The sequence below is a fragment of the Neofelis nebulosa genome, chromosome 6 (assembly GCF_028018385.1).
Source record: "Neofelis nebulosa isolate mNeoNeb1 chromosome 6, mNeoNeb1.pri, whole genome shotgun sequence".
NCBI lineage: Eukaryota > Metazoa > Chordata > Mammalia > Carnivora > Felidae > Neofelis > Neofelis nebulosa.
The window spans coordinates 38,373,263-38,395,829 of NC_080787.1; the positions used below are offsets into that span (position 1 = coordinate 38,373,263).

At 51.8% G+C, this 22,567-nt stretch overlaps 1 protein-coding gene across 1 annotated transcript; it reads right to left on the reverse strand.

The window, feature by feature from the left end:
* Positions 1–666: 666 nt before the first annotated feature.
* Positions 667–22,460, reverse strand: BNIP5 (BCL2 interacting protein 5). The gene is made up of 12 exons (XM_058736143.1): positions 22,271–22,460; positions 13,897–14,564; positions 12,892–12,993; positions 11,305–11,369; positions 10,819–11,059; positions 9,650–9,781; positions 8,100–8,158; positions 7,544–7,781; positions 6,298–6,429; positions 5,369–5,433; positions 3,690–3,947; positions 667–2,448 (listed from the first exon to the last, which is right to left on the reverse strand). Exons 2-12 carry the CDS (start codon positions 14,558–14,560, stop codon positions 2,413–2,415), a joined length of 1,992 nt encoding a protein of 663 aa, XP_058592126.1. The 5' UTR covers positions 14,561–14,564; positions 22,271–22,460; the 3' UTR covers positions 667–2,412.
* Between the last annotated feature and the right edge of the window lie 107 nt (positions 22,461–22,567).

Consider the following 22,567-nt stretch of genomic DNA (forward strand, 5'->3'; position numbering starts at 1 on the left):
AGACACTGTATTCTGTCCATTTTTACCCTGGTTCTGAATGGCCAAAATTAGGGACTTAGTAAAACAGATGGTGTAGAATCAAGACTGGCCCAGATTTTCCTGGACATATGATTAACTGTCATCCTAAGGTCCCAGAGTTGTAGGATGTCAGGTCCAGAGGGCAAGTATCATGTCCCTGACGTCCCTCAGCCTGTGGAGAGCTGGACTAAAACCCAGGTCTCCTGATGCCCAGGGCACTTCATTACTGTCTTAGCAAGTTGGCGCTCAAGGACGGGACACCTGGGGAGCAACCAGAGAGGGCCCCCAGGCGGCGACAAGGGGGCTGACCCTCACAGCCTTGCAGGCGCCAGACTGGCCTAGTTGTGGCGGGTGGGCTCCCATCTTGCCACCACTGTGAATAATCCAGATTAGACCTTTGTGCAAGTCAATTTCTTTATTTGCTTAAATAACACAGTACAAAAATGAGACTCAGATGCCAGCATCGGGAACTCATACCAAATAGTCATATAGCTTAAAGAACATCATTCTAAATAAGAAACAATGTACAGAAGGTTCCTGACCCTCATGTCCGATCTGGTTCTGATCCTTCACATTTGGGGGCTGTGTTCTTGAACACTGTCTAAACTAAATCCATAAATAGCTCACCTCTCCCCCACCTCCTTAGAAGCAGCAATAAAAGAAAATGACTTTCCAGAATATGCTTGGTTGAACTTCCTAAAACTTTGCCTCAGGTTTGAGGCCAGTCCCATCTAAGTGCCCAAGGCCTCTCTGCCCTAGGTTTCACCCCTCTCCCCAGCCTTACCCCACAGTGATCAGTGAATGTTCAATATAGCAATAGAGTATCTACCAAGGGTAATAACAGTGAGTCCATATTTTAACACCCTCTCCCCTATGACCGTATGTTCCAAGCAGTGTCCAAGGGCTATGTGCATATCCCTGTTGGGCATGCATGTACATAATGGACATGTGGCAAATTGCCCATGTGAGCCAAGCTGTTCAAACTATTCAGCTTTGTAGAAGGCAGAGCCTCTAACAGCCCACACTTCACCTTTGGGCAAAAATAAAAAGGAGCCCTTTCTCAAGACATTTTACTGCCATCAGGTAGAAACCTATTATCATAAATCTACAAATCTACAATATCTAGGAAGTGAATAGCACTTCCTGGGGTATGGTGTTCTTGAGCAGTGCACATCCGTGCAACCATCCATGGCAATCCACCTTAAAGTCTTCCCTCATTTCCTGAAAACTACCCAGATCATAACTATAATAACAACATACATGGACAAGGCACTATGTAATTTTCAGAACTCTTCACATTCATCTTCTCACTGACCCTTGGCACTCTCTCATATGCGAGAGGTGCAAGGCATCAGCTTCACTTCTCTGAACAAAGAATTCTGGGACACAGGGTTGGAAGGATTCTGAGAGGCCGGGGATCCCCAATCCACAGGTCTTCCCTATCTGAGGCCTGCAGACTTCCTGAGAGGCGTCTACAAATCCATATGGGCATTAAGTACCATTGGTGAACTGAATAAATTATTTGTTGCGTATAGATGCACATCTGTTTAAATGCATGAATCCTTTGGGCACTCTGGTGAGAGATTAAATAAAAATTTATTTAAAAAAACTAAGACTCATATGAAATTAACATTTAAAAAATGCCAGCAGGACTTCCACGTGATAGTGGGGCATGATTTGGGCCCCTGTGGAGCAAGAAAATACATGAATGTGAAAAGGGCACATAACTCGGTATTAGGGTTAGCCCCAAAATGCAAAGGCTTGAGTCAAGGTAGCTCCCCATTTCCTCCCTAAACCCCAATTTAGAGATAGAATGACTGGTTCCACAATTCCAGTGGAGGACCAAGGCCTCCCAAGGAATGCCTGGTAGAATTGCCTGGATCTCAGGAGCGATCTCAGGAGCTCTCTCCCTCATTCGTTCATGCATCCAACGAGGACTTAAAGACTGTCTCCAGCTCTGTGGGGTGTATTTGGCCACAGAACGAAAGCACCGACGGCCCCCCTTTAGGGAGATTTCAGCATGATAGAGCCAGAAGGGGTCCGATGGGTCACATAGTCTTGCCCAGAATCCAAGGTCTGGAGAGGAGGGCACACAAGTACAGGGTCTCGCAGCAAGTTTGGGGCAGGTCAGCCGGCGGAGCTCTGGTCTCCCACCTCCCCAGTCCTCCCCAGCTCCTTCCGCTAACATGGCCTCTGCCTCCAGTTAAGAACGTTTTGTGTATCTCAGTCTCAGAGAGCCCACAAGGGCTCAGGGACACAGGTGGCCATCCACTCTCGTCTTCATTCATGTCTGTGAAGCACTGGATTGGGCTATCGTGAGGCATCTTCAGAGGCTCCTGGTCAAAGCCGCCATTGTTTGATAGCTCAAGGGAACTTGAGCGCAAAGCACAGCTCTTAATCTGGACTCTGGCTCTCAGGATTTGTGATGTTCTGGGAGGAGAAAAAGAACATAGGTTTGAGCCATAGCCCAGTTACTTGTGGGTCCTACTCTAGTAACAACAGACTCCTAATTTAACGTATCAACACAGCACATCAGCTGTCACCTCTGGACCTTTACTCACTACCTCCTGCTGAGAGGCCTGAGAAAATTAAAACTTAAAAGCTTAAGTTACGGGAAACTGAAACCTAACCAAGCTTAACCAGCTTGTTCCGCTTCTGTACAATTGCTTGGCGTGCCCATGTATTCCTGATCAACCATTGTTACTTGGCACATCCGTGTACTCCTGATCAATCATTGTTGCCTGGCACATCCGTGTATTTCTGATCAATCATTGTGATACCCGTACCCCCGGTTGTGGTCTGACCTAAAGGCAGGAACCAATCGAATACTGTTAAGTGTCCAACTTTAAACACCAACCAATCGCAGCTCTGTAACTGTGGAAAATTCCTGATTTCCCCATGACTTGTTTGTACCTGTCTATAAAAGGGGTGTAAAAACCTCTCTCAGGACCTCTCGGCGTCACCGGCAACGAGGGCGCAGAGGTCCAGGTTCGAACCTGCAATAAATGACCCTTGCTGCTTAGCTTTGACTCTGGACTCTGGTGGTTCGTTTTTGGGGGTCTCTTAGACTCTGGGCATTTCACTGCCTGCAGTGCTCTCCTGGCCCTTTCTCCCCTCCCTTTCTCCTCGCCATCCTCCAAGGGCAAAAATCTACGCCTTTTGACGTAGATTTTGGAAGGCTTCCAGGACCAATCACTTCATTGGCCTCAGCGACCACTAATCTGGCATTTTACTGATACTTAATTTTGTCATCAGTAAACGTTCTGTCTTTTTCTACAGCAGAACCATCCTCGGGCTCTCACAGCGCCTTGCACAGCTCTTAACACCTATTGGTTAAACGAATGAATGGATGAATGAGTGAATGAATGGTTAGTAAAACCAGGAGATGGAGTTAGGGCCACGGAGGATATCAGAACTGATGTTTCTATAATGTCTCTCACAAAAACTCCATAAGCTATTGCCTAACCCAACCTAGAGGGCAAATTATCCATAACAACCCCATATCTGGGCAAAGAAAATAAAGCTGAGGAAAGAGAGCTCAAAGGTCTTAAGGAGCTTCCATCGGGAAAACAAGCCAACACAGAACTCAGCAGGGGAGGGGAGAGGACGGTAAGAGGATCCTGTTGGGATCTGGAACTTGTCTTCGCTTGTGCCGTCTGGCTCTTTCTCACCTGCTGGGCCTCCCTGTACGGGAAGTGGGTGTAACTGGCGTGGCTGTAGCACAGGCCCATGAGGCTGAAGATGGCGTGGCTGTTGTTGCTGGCAAATTTGTTGGTGAAGCCAAAGGCAAGCTGGTAGGGTCTCTTGGTGAGGTTCCTGCCCAGCTCAGTAGAGCGGGCTTTCTGGCTGTGCAGGGTGGCTGCCAGCTTCCTGAGGGAGGAGTCCGAGACCTTGTAGAAAAACCTCTTGAAGCTGGGATGTCGCCTGATCTGGAAGCAGAAATGAAGGCCGGCCGTCAGTGTTGCTGGCAGGTAGCCCCCTTCCCCCAACTGCCCCCCCCCCCCCCTTCAATGCCACGAGCCCAGACTGGGCTGGACACCTCCCGTCCCTGGGATGAGCTTCCTTGTTAAATGCTTCCTCTACCTCTAGCCTCTCAGAATCTGTTCTGCGAGGTTCACCTCCAAGCAGCAGGACAAGGTGGGGGAAAAAAAAAAAGTGCGGGTCTTCGTATAACGGACGCTTCAACGGCATTTACTCGCTCTGTGACTTCTCTGAGCCTCTGTTTAGTCATGTGTTAAATGGCAGGAACGATACCCCCACCCGCACGCAGTGTTGTTGGGGGAAGGGGAGGAAGTGAGCTAGCTGACGTCAAATGTCTCACGCAGAGTGGATGTTGGATGAATTTTCGTTCTCACTTTAAGTCGCCTCCTCTCAATACCTAAGTGCCCCAGGTTGCGCTCCCCCAGAGACGAGGGCTCGGGTGCAGGTAGCGATGCTGGGAAACAGCGATGGGGGAATGGAGATCTGGGGTCGGAGGGGAAGGCAGCCCACGCAGACTGGCTGCTGAGCGTGTTCCTCACAGGGCGCTCCGGGAGCCCGCGTAGAGCACACTCCTCAGAGTTAGCCCTACGAGGGGCAAGGGGCCTGAGTTATGTATACACCAGCTTCCATGAGCCATTGGCTGAGGGCTGCTTCTCGGGAGGTGGGGGGCGATCATTCTGGCCTCCCACGTGGGTGGTAAAATGGTTCTAGGGGCCGGTCCTCAGGCCACAAGATGCGGGTGCCGGCAGCGGCGAGGTGGGCCGGCGTGCACTGTGGCGGGAAGGCGAGGTACCCACAGCGTCCGCTATGCTCATGACCCGTCCATGGCCCGTGCTCATCTCTGCCACCTCAGATGCGATCTCTCTTGGTCTCTCCAAGTAGACTGTGAGGTTTTCAGTCTATCTGTGAGCCCACAGGCTATCTAGCAGGAGAGGACAATCTAAAAGCGTGGAAGGATTGGAGACCACATAGACGCTGAAATGTGCGACAAGACAGAGTGAAAAGGAGCTAGCAGAGGACGAGATCAGCAGGACCCGCAGGCTGGACTTGGGGGAAGGAGGGAGGTGGGACACGGGCTGAACTGCAAGGGGGATTTGGATGGGGGGAGGTCCTGGCTGGCAGGATAAACCTCGTGAGCATTATATTATTGTAAACTAACATTTATCTCATCTGCTATGCGGCCGGCAGTTTCCGTATACGCACTAAACTTTGTCAAGTAGGTAGTTACTCCCCCCCCCCCACACACACACATTTTGCAAAAGAGAAAACTGAGGCTCAGAGAGGTTGAGGGACATGCCCAAGGTCACCTGGATGCAGGGATAGGGATTGAACTCAGGCCTCAGCCTTGGAGGTACCGAGCACTCCTCACCTGCTCCCCCAACTGGCCATCCACTTCTTGGAGAAGGGCCACCAGATTCTGGATGATCAGCTCCTCTAAGGAAAACAAAGAAGGATTCAGGGGCTGCTGACAAGTTCTGCAACATCACATCCATCTATCACAGACGGCACTTTGTCTCTAAAACACAGCACACAGATTCGTTTCGAAGGGCAAAGAAAAATCTTCCCCGAAACTAGGGCTGGAGAGTGAAAGCTTTATCTGAGTTTGTTGTATAGAAACTGAAAGGACGTCGGCCAGTTGAGCGTCACCTCAGCTCCATTCGACAGATGGGGAACCTGAGACCTCCCAGTGTCCCCGGTCCAGGCTACAGAGTAGCGTGGTCAGGAATGGGAGCGGGGGCCCAGAGAGCTCATCAGAAAGCAGGGAGGGGGGGACGCCACAGCCACAGGTGCCACAGGAACACACCCACCGGTCCGGGCTGTAAAGGGCCGCACGTGGCTGCCTGCACCAAGACCTAATCGCAAGCATTCAGGATATTTGTGGACCTTTTGTGATCAACTGTTGGCAGCTTGAAATCAGCCACGGTGGGAATATTTACATCACAGCAATCTGCAAACGCTACAAATCAGGGCTCCCCCCCTGCCCCCGCCCAACACCCACCCTCAGCCTGTTTGCCAGTCCGCCACTGGTTATGAGACCCAGGGCAAGGCAGGAATTGTATATGAAACATTCAAGCAAGCCCACTGAAGTTACATCCCACCGAGTTCTCTACGAGAAGAGAACTCTCCATCTGCAACTCTGCCCCAAGAGCCCCCGTTGAAAGGCCAACCCTGCCTCCTCCCTGCCCTGCCGGTGTGTCCCCAGCCTTCCCAGTCTCTACTGGAATTCAGCCTGTGATTTCGATGCAAAAAGAGGCCCTAGGCCAGCTGACCCAGGAGAGAGCAGGGTGGTATACTAACTAGATTCGAACACTCCATCTGGCTGAGGTCCCCCCTCTGGCTGGTGACTTCTGGTCTGGGAGGGCGCGTCTGAGGATCCCACAGGTGTCTCTTCTGCAGGCGAGGACTCCTGGAACGCGACATCTTCCAGGTCTGAGGGCAGAAAGGAGATGGTGTGAGTGTTTTGTGCCTGTTTCAAATCCACAAGTCCATCACGGGGCCCAGGTTCTGACAAGAAACCATCATCCAAAGACACTGGCACCAGACGGGGTCCTGGTTTCCCAGGCTCCTCAGCAAGCCCGCAGCCCCCTGGGCCCGCCTCAGAGGCATTCACGGGGCCTTCTTTACCCCCTCTGGAAATCTCATTCCTCTTTTCTGCCACCAGCCCCCTCTGCCTCCTCACAGTCCGGGAGGAAACAAAGCAGGCCTGCCAAGATCCCCCTAAATGAGCCCACTTCCCCGTGACTCTGTGAGGCTTTACTGAACCACTAAGCCTGTCTGAACCTCACTTTCTCCATCTGTCGAATGGGAATAACAAGACTGACTTCACCAGGCTGTAAGTGGGCTGAACGAGATCCCATGTGTGAGCATGGCATGCGGTAGGCACTCCATAAATGTCAAGGGAATCACTGTATACCTTACACTTGGCAGTGGTGAAAAAGCAGAGGGCCAGGCCATATCCTACTTCATGAGGCCTGGGTCTATGTTTCTTCCTTAGCTTTCGGGTGAGTCTGATGCCCTTAGGCCAATAAACCGATGTGCTGCTCTCACACTGCATTTGTTGTTGTTATTGTTTTAGTGTTTATTTATTTTGACAGAGAGAGAGAGAGAGAGAGGAAGAGAGAGAGAGCATGCACATGAGCAGGGGAGGGGCAGAGAGAGAGAATCCCAAGCAGGCTCCCTGCTCTCAGCAGAGCCCTGTGCGGCGCTCGAGCTCACGAACCGTGAGATCATGACCCAAGCCGAAATCCAGAATCAGAGGCTTAACGGACAGAGCCACCCAGGCGCCCCAAACGGCATTTGTTTTTAAGTGTTGGTGTGTTTTTGTATGGGTGGAGGGAGGGCGTGTGTTGTGGGTGGTGAGTCCAGCTGGCAGCCAGCGGCCCCCTCCTCTCCGCAGCCCTCCCACACCTCCCTGCCCCACTCAGAGCTGAGAGCAAGAGAGTCAAGCCTGAAGCAGAGGCCACGAAGCTGGCCAAGCCCGCCCTGGAGGAGGCCTGGGGCCAGAGGCAGCCTCTGTGACCATGGCCACGCGGGGCCTGCTTACCGGGGCTGTTGGAGGTGGAGGGCTGATGGCCCCCCACACACAAGGGCAGAAAGCTGGGCCTCTTGGGCGGCCGGGACTCCGGGCTGGCAGCACCTGCGGCCCCCGCTCTCCTGGACTCCTTGGGGCCATGTCTCTTATAAGAAAAGGCTTTTCTGAGGCTGGACTTCTTCTCTTGGGATCTCCTTCTGTAGGGTGGGGACAGGTTTTCTACAGCCACCTCTGGTTCCTGGACTCGAAGCTGTTGCGGGGGAGATGAGAGAAACTGAGCCAGGGTCCCAACCGTGAGGAGACTGTGAGTGAGCCGGGGAAGGACACCAGCACCCCCTGAAACAAACTGAGACCCGCTGGGGGAGCAGAGGGTGCTGCCTGGCCAGAGCAAGAGTGGCCGGCAGCGATGGGGGTGGGGGTGGGGGTGGGGGCTTGGGGAAGGAGGAGCGACAGGAGCCAGGCTCTGGAAAGATGTAGCATGGGGGAGGGCAGGGAAGTTATTATGCCAGGCAGGGGTGGGGGTGTTCATAGTGAGGGTCAAGATCTACGTGGGGAGTGTCTTCCTCACCTCTCCCCCCTGCTCTTCTGCATCCTGGAGTAGGGCAATGATCTTCTGGATGAATTCTCCTAAAAAAGAACAAAACGTTTGCTTGTATTTAGTATGGAGCAAAGCATTTCTACGGTCAGTCCTCACTTCCTGAGGCCCAAGTGGCTCCCTGGCTGATTCTCACAGGTCTCTAGGTGCTAATGAGCTTGCAGTTATTGGGTGTCCCAAGCCCTGCCTGCGGACACCTCAGACTCTTCGGAGGTGGCCTGAGGGCAGAGCTGGTTACGAGGCAGTACGTTCACTTCTCCATTGGTCAGCGAACACCCAGATGTGGCACTTTAAGTGCGAGGAAAATAACAGAGGCCGCTGCCTCCAGGAGAAGGCGCCTCAAGGCCATGTGGAAAGGCCTGGTCCCCAAAAGTCCCCTCACCCAGCATCGTCCTCTTCTACTTAGAACAGGGGCCCTTCTCAATTCCCCTTCAAGGCACATTTTCTGTGAAAAGCAGGTAAGATAAGATGGGGGGTGGGGTGGGGGAAGTAAATCTTTAAAAGTATCTTCAGGGGCACCTGGGTGGCTCAGTCGGTTAAGCGTCTGACTTCGACCTAGGTCATGATCTCACGATTCGTGAGTTCATGCCCCGCGTCAGGCTCTGTGCTGACAGTTCGAAGCCTAGAACCTGCTTTGGATTCCGTGTCTCCCTCTCTCTCTCTCTCTCTCTCTCTCTCTGCCCCTCCCCTGCTTGCGCTTGGTCTTTCTCTCTCTCTCAAAAATAAATAAACATTAAAAACATTTTTTTTTAATGAAAATTAAAAAAAATCATGGGACTGAGCCTTGCATCGGATTCTCTTTTGGAAATTTGCTGGGGATTCTCTCTCTCCCTCTCTCTTTCTGCCCCTACCCTACTCTCTAGCCAGGGTAAGGGGTTAATAATAGCATCAGCAGCTGCCATTTGTGGTGTTTCCCTCCTGTGGCCCCTACCCACCTCCTGCCCCCCACCCCCCCCAACCCCCCACCCCTGCCAGCCTCTCAATTTCTCCCCAGGCTACAGGGCTACACAACCACAACAATAATAGCAGTAAATGGCAGGTAACATTCATTAGCTCTAAATAGCTTATTAACTGCTCTAACTGCTTTATCAGCATTAATTCCATTAGCGCCTCCGAGGACTCTAGGATCTAGGAACTGGTATTACCCTCATCTTGCAGTTGAGGACGCTGAGACCAGAGATGAAGTAACTCATCCAAGTTCACACAGATGGAAGAGGTCAGAGTCCAATGCAAACCCACGCCCTAAAGATCACATCATCTACAGAGCCCTTGCCACGGGCCAAGGCTTTCCTGGCATGGCCTGTGCCGGCCTCACCGAGGAGGGCGTCCTCACTGTTGTGATTTTACCGCTGAGGCTCACTTCGAGTAAGACGGGGGGGTCTGTGCTCTGGACCCCACACTGCCCCTTCCCGGCCTGCTGCCCCCAGAGGAAGTCAAGGCCAGGTTACTGCCTCTCTCTGGGTCAGTATGGGGTCAGGCCGGATGATTGCCGAGGGGTGTCTGAGAAAAGGAGGGGTACTAACTGAATTCCAAGGCTCTGTTCGCCTGCAAGTCCTCTTCGGGTCCCTGGCTCCCTGCTGGGGTGGAAAGCTCCAAGGGACTCAGACCCCCGCTGTCTGTAGGCAGGACCTCTTGGACTTTGGGTTCCTCCGAGCCTAAGAAGCAAGATGAAATGGCGGGTGTGTTTAATCAGGGTGAGGGTGTTAACAACACACAAAAGTTAGAAGAGGTTCCAGAGTTCACCCCATGGCTAGATCATGCAAAGGCCTTCCTGGGACAGAGGTGAGCTGGGTCAGGGTCAAAGCTCTGATGTACTGGCCCAGACCTAGCTCCCTTGCCCCTTTGTACCTCTTTACAACTGACTTTCCTGGGCTTTGCCCTCCTCTCCTCCCTTCCCTGGCAAGCTCATCCCTCTGGCATCTTGGCTTGGAGAGTAAATGCCTGATTCCATGGCACGAAGTAATGCAGCGGGGCCAGAATCCCCCTGCATGAAGGTATCTCCAGTTGTGGCCAGAAATTCCACCGCCGGGGCTCCATATTTGGTGTTGAGCATTGCCCCTCCTTTTTAAAATGTAAATTCCCCTGGCCAGGCTAAGTGGCTAGGCTGTTCCTCCCTGGCACCCAGGATGATCCTTTCTCTCTGTAGCTCAGGTTCCATCACTGGTGGGCCACAGAACCTTGAACACATTGTTTTACCTCCCCAAGCCTCAGCTCCTCCATCTGTAAAATGGGGATAATGATACAGCTCTGAAAACTGGTTGAGTATAGACACACAGTAGGGAAGTGTCTTATTTTACAGGTGAGGAGACTGAGTCAGGCACGGAGATGGCGAATGAGGTAGAAAGTACAGGTCGGAACTCAGGCCTCCTGCCTCCCAGGCTGTGGTTCCTTCCTGCACAGCTGCCCCCTGCCGGGGTACAGCAGCTGAGGCTGTGGAGAGATGCGGAGGGCTAGGGGATTCCTCAGCACAATTTCCACAGGGGCTTAGCTGGACTGCCCAGAGAGGTCTCGTGTAGGGAGGTGACCTGCTGACATCCCTTTCTCCTCCCTACTGCCCTCCCCACACTGCTCGGAGCAGAGCAAAAGTCAGAACTAGGAGGGCGGCCCTTCCGATGGCCGACTCCAGCCCCGCAGAAGGTTCCAGAGCTGGAGGCAGCTGCAGTGTTGCTATGGTAACCCTGAGCCTGCTCACCAGGGCTGCTGGAGGTGGAGGGCTGATGGCCCCCAACACACAGGGGGAGAAAGCTGGGCCTCTTGGGTGGCCGGGACTCCGGACTGGAAACGTCTGCAGGCCCGGCTCTCTTAGCTTCCTCAGAGCCATGTTTCTTATGAGAAAACACTCTCTTGAAGCTAGACTTTTTCTCTTGGAATTTCTTCCTGTCAACTGACACTGGAATCTGTACAACCACCTCTGGCTGAGGAGCTTGAAGCTGCTGTGGGAGAAATGAGAGAAACCGTCGGGCCCTTGACCTTGAGGAGAGGGGAAGGCTCTCTGAGAAACAACTAAAGAGCAGCCAAGTGCTTCGTGGTGGCCCCAAGCGAGGGAGGTGACAGAGCCTAGAGCTGGGGAGCACTGAGACTTTCCTGGGCAAGCGCGCCTTGAGCAGGAGGAGGAGGAGGAAGCAGCGAGCCCACGGTGGGGGGAAGGGAGGGTCTATGCAGACCATTTGCTCCTTACCTCTTCCTCCCACTGGTCTCCCACTTTTTGGAGGAATTCCACTATCATCTTGATGATTTTATCCTCTGGAAAAAAGTAAATGCACCCAGTTAATCTTTCTAGATGCCCCGAGAACTCTTTCTAATGACTGTCTTGAACTTCTGAGATCAACTGAGTCTCTATTAAGTGAGGATGCTGTTAGGCCATGGAAGTGGCAAAAAGCACCATGTCCCAGGAGCTAGTCCTTCTGAGAGAGGCTTGGGAGATCCACAGGGAAAGGGCGGGAGGCCAAAGCACAAAATTTTACCCAGGCAATTTCAGGTCAGTCCTTCAAGCATTCAACCTGTGACCCCATTATTTCCTCTGACCCTCACGGATTTGTAAATATCTGCTTTGGGTTCGGCCAGCCGTGTGACCTTGAGTAAGTCTCTTAACCTCTCTGTGCCTTCGTCCCCTTCCCTGTGAAGTGTGAATCATGATCCCCGTCCCCGCTTCCCTCAGCAGGCTGTCAGGCCATCAAGGAACTCTGCTTGGAGATACTTTACAAGGCTAATGCTGCAAAATTCCGGTAGGGGAAATGGTAGAGACCCAGCGACACTGAGGTGCAGGGCAGAGGCACCCCAGCAGGCCTGACACGGACAGCCTGCCGCATCGATGCCTCACACCACATCTTTACAGAGAAACCACAAACAACATGAATGGTTTTCTTTGATATCCCGGCTGACTGACCCAAAGACAATAGGCCCAGAGTTGCTTCTGCTACCTGCCAGCTGATCCGTTTACAAAAAAGGTTTGTTTAAGGCTCCCTGGTCCCTGGACTGCAGATTTTTTCACCCCTCACCTCTCTCTCATTTATAAATCCTGTTTGGCTTTTGTTCCTTGTCTCAGTCTACCAGCTGACTTCTCTCGTCTGAAAAAACAGCATGCAAAATAAACAGCCTGCAAAATAGCCAACTAAATGCCTTTTAGTTACTCTCTGACAGATGCATAGATGTTTGACATCTCTTAAAATATGCCCCTTCCTTATAGGGAATTAGATTAGTAGAGCATTCATTATCGATTTTATTAGGGGCAATAACAGCATTGTGGTTGTGCGTGACACTGTAGTCATTTCTCGGAGATGTGTGCTTACATATTTAAGGATGAGGGATCATTTTCCTTAAAATGGTTCAGCCACAAAATTACACACGCACACAATTCTGAAGCCAATATTGGCCTCCGGTGGACGATTGTGAGTATAGGAGTGTGCGTAGAGCTATTCCACGCTGGCATCTATTTAAAAATATATATAAGTTCTATATTCCTCCATATCACATTCCTTCCATGAATCTCAAAAGACTAAAAAAAGGCCCATGCTCATTAACACATAAGGCAGGAACATTTGCCAGTGGCCGTTCTAATTCCTGAGACTGCCTTCTGTGAAACTCTAAAATAAGTAAATGTGACCAGCAGCGCCAGAAGGAGCAAGATCAGTACATGCATTTTGAGAGGGACCATCCAAGGTGCAAGCAGTCATCCAGAACAATCCATTTGTTCCAGAACAATCATTTGGTAATGGCCCCCTCCCCGGCTGCGGGGCAAGAGGACACTAAGGAGACGAGGACTCACGGTCAAGCTTTCTGAGTTCCTCTTCGGGCCGATGACCTGTGGCTTGAGAAGAACCCTCGGATGCTGCAGGACCCCCAGCTTCAATGAGCAAGGACTGGTCACCTGGAAGAAAGATGAAAGGAAGCGTATGTGTGGGGGATGGGAGTAGTGGCATCAGTGACATTTTTCTGACTTTGTTCGTGAGCACAATAAAATGACACAGAATCCACAGCAGGATGGGCTGTTGCAGCCAGCACTAGGCTTAACCAAAAAGAAAAAAAAAAAAAAAAAAAAATCAGAAACCTGCCAAGGTTTCCATCTGAAAAGAGGTGGCATCAACCCAGACATGCTTCTCATTAAGAACAGGGAGAGTTTTGAGAGCTACAGGGCAAAGCTCTGTCTCCCTCCGGGTGCCTGTGGGGCATTCAACCCCAGGACCTGAGAGTCAAAGAAGAAAGGCACCTTGGGGGGGGTCCAGCTCCCTTATTTTACAAATGAAGAACCAAAGGTCTCTGAGAGGGGCAGCAATCTGTTCAAGGTCACAGAGCAGGTGTATTCTGGAAATAGCCAAGTATAGATCCGGCCTCCAGGGTGGATGGCTCTATCTACTTCTCTGGCCCCATCCCCAGTCCTCGCACAGGGATCAATGCTGGGGGCTAGGCTTCCCCCCTCACCTCCCTCCCTGCCTTCCCATTTCTCCTCGGTCTGTGCTCCTTCAACTAGAGTACTTAACAACAACAGCTGCCACTTAACGGAGCACCTTCCGCGTGCCAGCTCTGGGCCACGGCTACCCAGGAGATAGCAACTGTTATCATCTCCATTTCATGGATGAAAAAAATATCGAGGCTCGGGGAGGAATGTCACCAGCCCCAGGTCACACAGCTAATGAATGGCGGAACAGGGGTCTGACCTCAGGCTTTCAGCCACCGTGCTGTTCTGCCTCAAAGAAATTTCACGGTGGTGCTGTCCCTGATGGTTGTCCCAACTTCCACGTCCCCTCTGTTGAAAGGTTTGAGGAGCCAGCTTAGAGTACCCTAGCCCTTGGGGTTGGGGCAGTGGGGTTACCAGGCATGGTCTGCTCACCCTTGGGTGCTGGGCCCAGGTCAGCCTCCTCAGGGCGTGGGGCAGCAGCCATCTTGGGCAGCCCTATCTCTTGGCCTTCGGCCTTCTGATCTTGGGCCCCCTTGGTTTCCTCAGCAACATGTTTCTTGTGACTGTGTTTCTTGCGACTGGCCTTCTTGTCGTGGGCTTTCTTCCTCGGAGCTGTCTCCCGTGGTGCCTCCGGGGTTTCTGCAGGCTTGGGGAGGCCCTCCTTCCCTTTTGCCTTCCGGCTGGACTTTTCTTTGGGCTCTTCCGGGCCTGTCCTCAGGAGGAAGTTCATCAAGGTCTTCAGCCACCCCTGCTGGCCCCGTCTCTGGGTCTTTTCCTTCTTGGTGTCCTGTGGCAGCCTCTGGTCAGTGGGAAGAAACTCCCTGGTCTCTTCCAGGCTGTGGGCTGTGGCCGTGGCATCCTGAGCTTCCACAGACTGAGCTGGGCTCTGGGGACATCTGCTCCCATCGCTGGCTGCCTGGTGAAGCATCCTTCTGGAGGGGGTAGTGGGCATGGAGAAGCACCGGCGGACCTTCTTGGGGCTCTGTGACCTATCCAGAGACCTGGTTCTCCTCCCTGACAGATGCTTCCCGGGCTCCATTGCACTGCAAACAAAGCAAACAGCTCCCTTACCGGAGACCTACCAGAGACGTGGTGGCGGGTTACCAGTGCTGCCCTGTGCGCCGATCCACCCTGCCCATCAATGTGAGTGATATCAGCCCTCAAAGCTGCTGTCTCCATTAAATTCCTCAAAAGCCCTGGGAAGGAGGGCTACCCTTGTCCACATTTTCCAGAGGAGGAAACTAAACTATGGGAGGTCATGCCCCAGACGTCACAGCTGGTCTATAACTCCCCTGGGGCCTCCAGAAGGAGCAGGACCTTACCAACACCTTGGTTTTAGTCTGTGGAGACCCGATCCAGAACTGAAAGATAATGAATTCGTTTTGTTCCAAAGCCTCTGAGTTTCTGGTATTTTGTTGCAGCAACAATAGGAAACTAATACAGCTCTGGGCAGCTCATGTGCCACTGTCCTCATCTGCAATATGCCTGAGACCTGCCCGTCTGTCTCACAGGCCGTTAAGAATATTTCACAAGACAGTTCGGTAAATGGCAACTCTACTCCTCCAATCGCTTGGGCCAAAAATTTGAAGTCATCCCTGACTCCTTGCTTTCTCTCACTCCCCACATGTGATCCATCAGCAAAGACTGTTGGTTCCATAAAGCACGCCCAGACCCCGACCTGTCTCCCCAGTTCCTTCAACACTGCCTGAGTCTAGCCCCACGTCTGCTGGCCTGGACTACCATAATCACCTCCCAACTGGTTCTCCTCCTCTCCTCTCATCCTCCTTCCAGATTCTCCCCTCAGAAGCCATGGGGCCTTTTCCAACCTAAGTTAGAGCACGTCACTCTCCTGCCTCCAACAGCCCCTCTTTCACTCAGAGTCAAAGTCAAAGTCCTTATAGTGGCCAGCAAGGCCCTGTCCAACCTGGTCCCATTAGGCCTCCTGCCACCTCTCATCACTCATTCTACTCACACAAGCACTGCTCGCTGCCTCAGGGCCTTCACACTGGCTGTTCCCTCTTTCTAGAACATTCTTATGGTTTGTTCCCTTGCTTCCCTTCAGGGCTTTACTGAAATGTCACCTTCCCAGAGAGGCCCTCTCTGTGCACCCCTCGTGAGCACATACTCCCCACCTGTACTACGTGATGTTATGCAATATCACACCTTTGTGTGTGTCATTGTTTATTGTCTGAGTCTCTCTCCCTTCCCTTTGTCTGTTTTGCTAGGTCTTGTATCTTGGGTGCCTAGAACAGCTCCCGGCACGTCACTAGCACTCAATAAGTACTAATTCAACAGATGAATAAGTGTACTACACAAACATTTAGTAAACTGTGCAATATATAGGGTATCTTTGGGTGTGTAGTTAACATATAGGAAATGTACATGAGAGCAGCAGGGGCCTTTCATTCTCCATCCAGAAGGAAGCAGCTGCCCATGCAAAAGACAAAAAGAACCATCTCCTCCTGGGCAGCATTTTAAGCAGGCCAGGATGGGAACAGTGAATTTCATTGGTGTGTCTTTAATCTGAAACTCCCGTGGCTTCCCAATTTTTCCAAAGTTGTTCAGACCCCCTTTGCCCTTTGGTGGAAGTTTAAAAAAATTTTTTAAAAATGATCTTGAATCCCAAATCTGAGCCCCCCAGAGTTTCCCATGGAGTTCAGACACCTGCACCGCCTATTCTAATTTGTAATCATCGCCTCATCATGCATTTACTAAGTATTATTTAGCGTATTACATATTCATGTATTATGTATTTACATCGTGTCTCCTGCATTTACCGACTAATTCATTCCTTTAAAATGTGCTCTGTTACATGTCCAGCTTATAGGCAAAACCAGCAATCTATAATTGCAATTTCAGATGTTCAGGGATCCATGTGAATATGAGGACAATACGTAAAGAGAGAGAGGAAAACCATGGGGAAATACAGAGAGATTTGAAGGTGACTGTAACATTTGGGGAGTCTTCCCTCCTTCAAGCACGAGTCTGGGGGAGGAAGGGCTGCAAAGGGCGGTCAGAGGCCAGTGGGCAGCAGTAGACACACGGGGACAATCTTGGAGGAAATGAGACAATGGGCTGGGGAGGAAGCAGGCAACTTGGAAAGCTTTATTTGTTGTTTGATGTGCCTTAAAAGGAGCATTTGAGTTACACAAAAACTCATAGCACGACATGTCTGTACCTTATATGGAAATTAACTAATGCTCTTGAAAGCCTTCGGAGGCTGCCTTATGGTTGTGCTTTCAAAATACCGTGTAGGGTGGGGTAAGCCGAAGAAATCATAGAGGAAAATATTCTTTTTCTTCTAGTTTATGTCTTTCAACAAGGGTTTAATAAGCACACGCTAAGTACCAGGAATTATGGCCGGTGCTGGGGATAACGAACCAGACACAGGTTGTGCCCTCAGAGAGAATGCTCTGGTCTTCTTCAAATGGGCACCCCAGTAAGTGGTGGTGACGGGAATGCTCTATTCTGTCTCTCTCTTTAGTAGCACATGGTCTTAAGAGAAGATAAATTTAGGTTGAAGCTCTATTTAATTTAAGATCCAAGTCAGCGGGGCCAGAAATATTTACTGAATGGTGTTAGGGTTCTCTCTCTTTTTTCCATATATTCCTGTGGTCAGGGCACAATGGGTGGGGTTGGCAGAGAAGCTGTTCGATCACAAAACCACCAAACCAGGAGAACACAGCAGAACACCCTAGTCCGGCTCAGTCCCTCTTCTTCATACGTTAACTTGGCTCTGGGGGGGGAGGGGGGGAGACATCGCGCAGAGGGTCGAAGCATCCTTCCCAGCTACTGGGAAAAGAGGCGCAGTAATCTGTTTAAAAGCTGTCATTGCTATGGAAACGGTTTCCCCCATGGCTGATGGCCGCAGTAGCGTCCTCTTGCATTCAAAGGACACACCGCAACTTGCAATCAGAGCATCAGTACAATGCCACCAGGCAGTGGTTTCCTTCTTAATGCTTTCTCCAGAAAACTGCCTTGATTTGGCCACCCCTTCCCTGGAACCACCCTGCCCTGGGCCTAGAGGGAGACAGCAGTAGCTGCAGCAGCCCCAAGGGCTGGGAGAGGCTGTAGCCATCGGAGCGTTTCCCCAGACAGATTCCAGGATCTCCCAAGGCCTCCCGATTCCAAATCCAGGGACTCTTCCCATGCCTCGTCCTTCCTTATGGGGGGGGGGGGGGGGTACTGCAAGGGGGGGGGGTGCTGCAGCACTGGATACCGTGTTCACACACCCCCTCCGTGCTTCCCGCAACTCTTCCCCCTCCAGGCGGCGGTGACCCAGCTCAGCCTGCTCTCCCCCCTACCCCTGCTCCTCCTCTGTAACACTCCAAAGATTCTGTCTGCCAGCACCAGTCCCAGGAGTTGAGAGCGTGTGGCTTGCCAAGGAGGCCAAGCCCACCCACCTCCAGGGAGACACCCTGGAAAATCCTCCCTTTGGCCAGCGTGTCCTCAGACTTTTAAAGCCCTGCGAGGATTGTGTTTTCACGCGCACACGCGTGCTCACACATACCCCCCAAATTCTATGTGTGCTGAAATTAAATCTTTGCAGACTTTCTGAGTGTAAAATTCAGTAAAACTCATCAAAGCAAGACCTCCTCCTTCCTTCCTCTTTTTACGTGTGTTGCACCCCAGCTTTGCCTGGGCGTCCACCCACATGCACCCCGTCGGGGAATTTCACCCTGTCCTGGATGTGCTTCCAGACCCATAACCCTGAAACTGCAGCAAACTGTTGCCGCATGGAAACCCAACTGCTCTCATAAACTCGTTTATGGCCTTGGCAGAAAGCGGACTTCAGAACAAAGTCCAAGTCTGCTCAGGAACACCCAAGTGATGTGCAGATCACAGGACTTCTGATAAGACGTGACACAGGCCAGTGACGTGTTAAAAACAACAACCACCCACCAGAGCAAGCACACGGGGCTGACCTTGAGTTACTGTGGAGCAGGAAGTTTTCTGGGGGTTTTCTAAGCATACTGACACTTTTGTTTTCTTTTCTCGGTTACACACTGACCTCACCCGTACACCATTCTCCAGTTTATTCATCCAGCTACATTACTCTGTAACTGCTCTGGCGACAGTTCACAGGGATATTCTGCCGCCCCGCCTCTCTACCCCTGTGCTTCACACAACAAATGTTTAACAAATAGCTGGCCCCTCTGAGGGAGCGTGTGTGGCACCCACATGGGGGCCCAGAGTCTACACCCACAGACGCTCACTGCTATAGACTGAATGTTTGTGCCCCCCCCCCCCAGGTTCTTGTATTAAATCCTCATGCCCCAGTGAGATGGTATTAGGTGTGAGGCCTCTGGGAGGTGATTAGGTCACAAGAGCAAAGCCCTCATGAAAGAGACTGGCTCCCTCACCTCTTCCACCACGTAAGTGCACACTGAGAAGCTGACTGTCTGTGAACCAGGAGGCCCTCACAAGACTCCAAATCTGGGGGTCCCTGGGTGACTCAGTCGGTTAAGCATCCAACTTTAGCTCAGGTCACGACCTCCTGGTTTGTGAGTTCGAGCCCCGCATCAGGCTCTGGGCTGACAGTGCAGAGCCTGCTTGGGATTCTCGCTCTCTCCCTCTCTTTCTTCCCCTCCCACATGCGTGGGCACACGCGCGCTCTCTTTCTCTCTCAAAATAAAATAAATTTATAAGAAAAAAAAGCACTTAAAAAAAAAAAAACAAGGGGCACCTGGGTGTCTCAGTCGGTTAAGCATCCGACTGCAGCTCAGGTCATGATCTCACGGTTCGTGGGTTCGAGTCCTGCGTCGGGCTCTGTGCTGACAGCTCAGAGCCTGGAGCCTGCTTCCGATCCTGTGTATCCCTCTCTCTCTGCCCCTCCCCTGCTCACACTCTGTCTCTCTCTCTCTCCCTCAAAAATAAACAAACATCAAAAAAAAAAAAAAAACATTTTAGGGGCACCTGGGTGACTCAGTCAGTTGAGCGTCTAACTTCAGTTCAGGTCATGATCTCACGGTTCATGAGTTCAGGCCCCACATCAGTCTCTGTGCTGACAGCTCAGAGCCTGGAGTCTGCTTCGGATTCTGTCTTCCTCGCTCTCTGCCCCTCCTCCCCCCAAAATAAATAAACATTAAAAGAAAATTTTTTAAAACACCAACTCTGTTGGCACCTTGTCCTTGGACTCACAGCCTCCATAACTGTGAAGAAATAAAGGATTGTTGTTTGAGCCCCCAGTCTATGGGTCGCTGCAGCCTGAATGGGCTCACATATTCTTGTGTCACAGAAGCACACCCAACACACATAAACCTATGTGGATTCATAACACCGTGTAGTTTTCTTGCCCCAAATGCAAGGGAACAGTTGAGCTCATTTGCCACACACCCCTCCCCCCACCCCACTCCCATGTCTACCTCCAAGTTCAGAGACAGGACCTGAGCCTGCCTGGTTCCCAGATGAACCAGACAGGCTGGCAGTGGGAAACTGAGTCTCTGAAGGGTTGAAAGGCCTGCCTGGGCTTCCGCAGCTGGGAAGCATTGTGAGCTGGGGCTTGAATCCACCTCTCTGGATTCTAAATCCTTCCTTCTCTCTCCTACACCCAGTGGCTTTCCGTAAATATGAACACACACATAAGGACTCAAGGGTGAGCAAATCTGCTTTCCACACCAGGGAAGATAACCACGTCTACACACAGGCATGCTGTCACCTCTGTACATGGAGTCACAGGTCTACGTGTACCTTCGTACAGACACCTGTGCCACACAGGCAAAGACTGTAAACCCTAGGCGCGGCTCACAGACCCCTGGGCTGGAAGCCAATTAGTAGGCTGAAGGATCAAGGGCTGTACCCTGAGGTCACACTTACTTCTCATCGGCACAGGTGGCCCCACGGACACTCCAAAGTCCCGGAGTAGGAGTTCTGTCCAAGTTCAAAGCCTTCAACCTGGGATCCCACAATGATGTGGGTCCCACCCACAGCTCACATCCCCCACATACAGTGTAGTGAGGGTCTTCTTGGGAAAGACCCTCCACCTCCACTGGCCAGACTCAAGTGGGGGACAAGGCTGTCATCTCTTCTTTCAACACTAGACCCATCCTCTACCCACGCCCACCTCTCAGGTGTTAGATGGTAACAATTCAAGGTATTCTTTCTCCTTTCTGGGGCTCCTAATAGGCTCTGAGCACCAGAAGGGACCTGGAAGTGTCTAGCCCCACCTCCTGCATAGGACTCTTTTATGCCACATTCCCACAGAGCAGACTTAGAACCCCTGTTGGAACATTTCGTGGAGTGGGAGCTCACCACCCTTCAAGGCAGAGCATTCCATTGTCAGCCAACCCAGATTTTAAGGAAGCCCTCCTTAAAGCTAAGCTCAGCTCCTAAGCTCAGCTGAGACGGTGCTTAAGTCACCAGCGGCCGCCCTGCATACCCCTGAGGGGAGGCCGTGTCACCCCTTAAGCAGTCTCTGTTCCAGTCCATCGTCCCCATCACCCCGGTATCTGGGCACCTCCTCTGGATATTCCCCTGCTGGTCCTTGCCCACTTCAAAACGTGAGGCTTAGGCCAGGACAGAGGCTCCAGCCAGGGCCCAACCACAGCAGAGCATGGCGGGACCTCTGCACGAAGCCTCAAATCACAGGGACATCTGAGCAACCACATGGCACCGTTGGGGGGCCAGCTCTGCCCAGGCTGACCTGCAACATAGAGGGGTGGACTTTGACCATCTGCCTGTTCCTTATTGTCGCTGCCAGACACACTTATAGCTGGTGCCTATTTTCCAAAGGTCGGGCATTTGCACGTCCTGAAGATCTTTCGAAACCCAAAAGAATGAGCTCCCCGACGGCGGAACTTCAGGCGCTATGATACACAGTGGGGCACACTTGGGCCGGTGCAGTGGGGCCCTCGTTGCCAAAGCTGGAAACCTCCTAAGAGGACTAGACTGCGTTCTGCTGATGCCCCATCCTGTCCCTACCCCATTGTGTCCTCTCTCCAAGACCACAGGCAGTGCAATGCTATAATCCCCCCTCAAATCCCTGTCAGAGCAGCAGGCCACCAGAACTCTTTACAAAATCTTCTTGTCCTTGGACGAAATTCCAAGAACGTGATAGAAATCGAATCCAGCCATGGGTAACAATAACACCTCCTGCTTATGCAAGGTTTCCCTTCACTATGTACCTTCACCTAAAGACTACGACTTGACCTCTACAACACTCAATAAAGAAATGAGCAAGAGTCGGGACACTTGGGTGGCTCAGTTGGTTAGGCGTCCGACTTCAGCTCAGGTCATGATCTCACACTCCGTGAGTTTGGGCCCCGCGTCGGGCTCTGTGCTGACAGCTCAGAGCCTGGAGCCTGCTTCGGATTCTGTGTCTCCCTCTCTCTCTGCCCCTCCCCTGCTCGCGCTCTGTGTCACTCTGTCTCTCAATAATAAATAAACGTTAAAAAAAATTTTTTTTTTTTAAAAAAAAGAAATGAGCAGGAGAGATAGGTCATGCTGCTCCCATTCGACAGATGAGGAAACTGAGGCTCAAGGAAGTGAAATTCCTTGCTCAGGATTGCTGGGCTAGTGAGTGGCAGGGCTGGGACTTGAATTCAGAGCTTGTAAGTCTGGCTGAGATTCCTTCACTGAAGTCTGCTCTTTCTAAAGATGAGGACACTGAGGCCTAGGGAAGGCCCAACAAGCTGGAGCAGAACTGGGGTTAGACTCAGGGTTTGAGTCTTGGGTCTGCTCTAGTTTTAGGACCCCCAAGATGTCTACCCACTACTCCGGCCCCCTAAGGAGAGAGTATCGTCCAACGAACCTCAGACCACAGAAGTTGCTCTTTTCTGTCGCAGGACACCTTCGGCCAGGACCTCCAGACCAGGGGGTTCTACGTCGGGTACCCTCGCATTGTCTGGGTCCGCTCCCTGTCGGCTGGAAGTCGTATCAAGGGGCAGTCCCCCTCACTCTCCCGGGAAGGAGATGCCCCTATTGCTGCTGTCACTTTCCAGCGTTTCAGAAGATGCTCTGGCCCCAGTCCCATGTATATATATCCTAACTTCCAGGAGCTGAGCTCATGGGCAGCCAATCCAGAGAGCCGAGGGCCAGTGCACGCCAA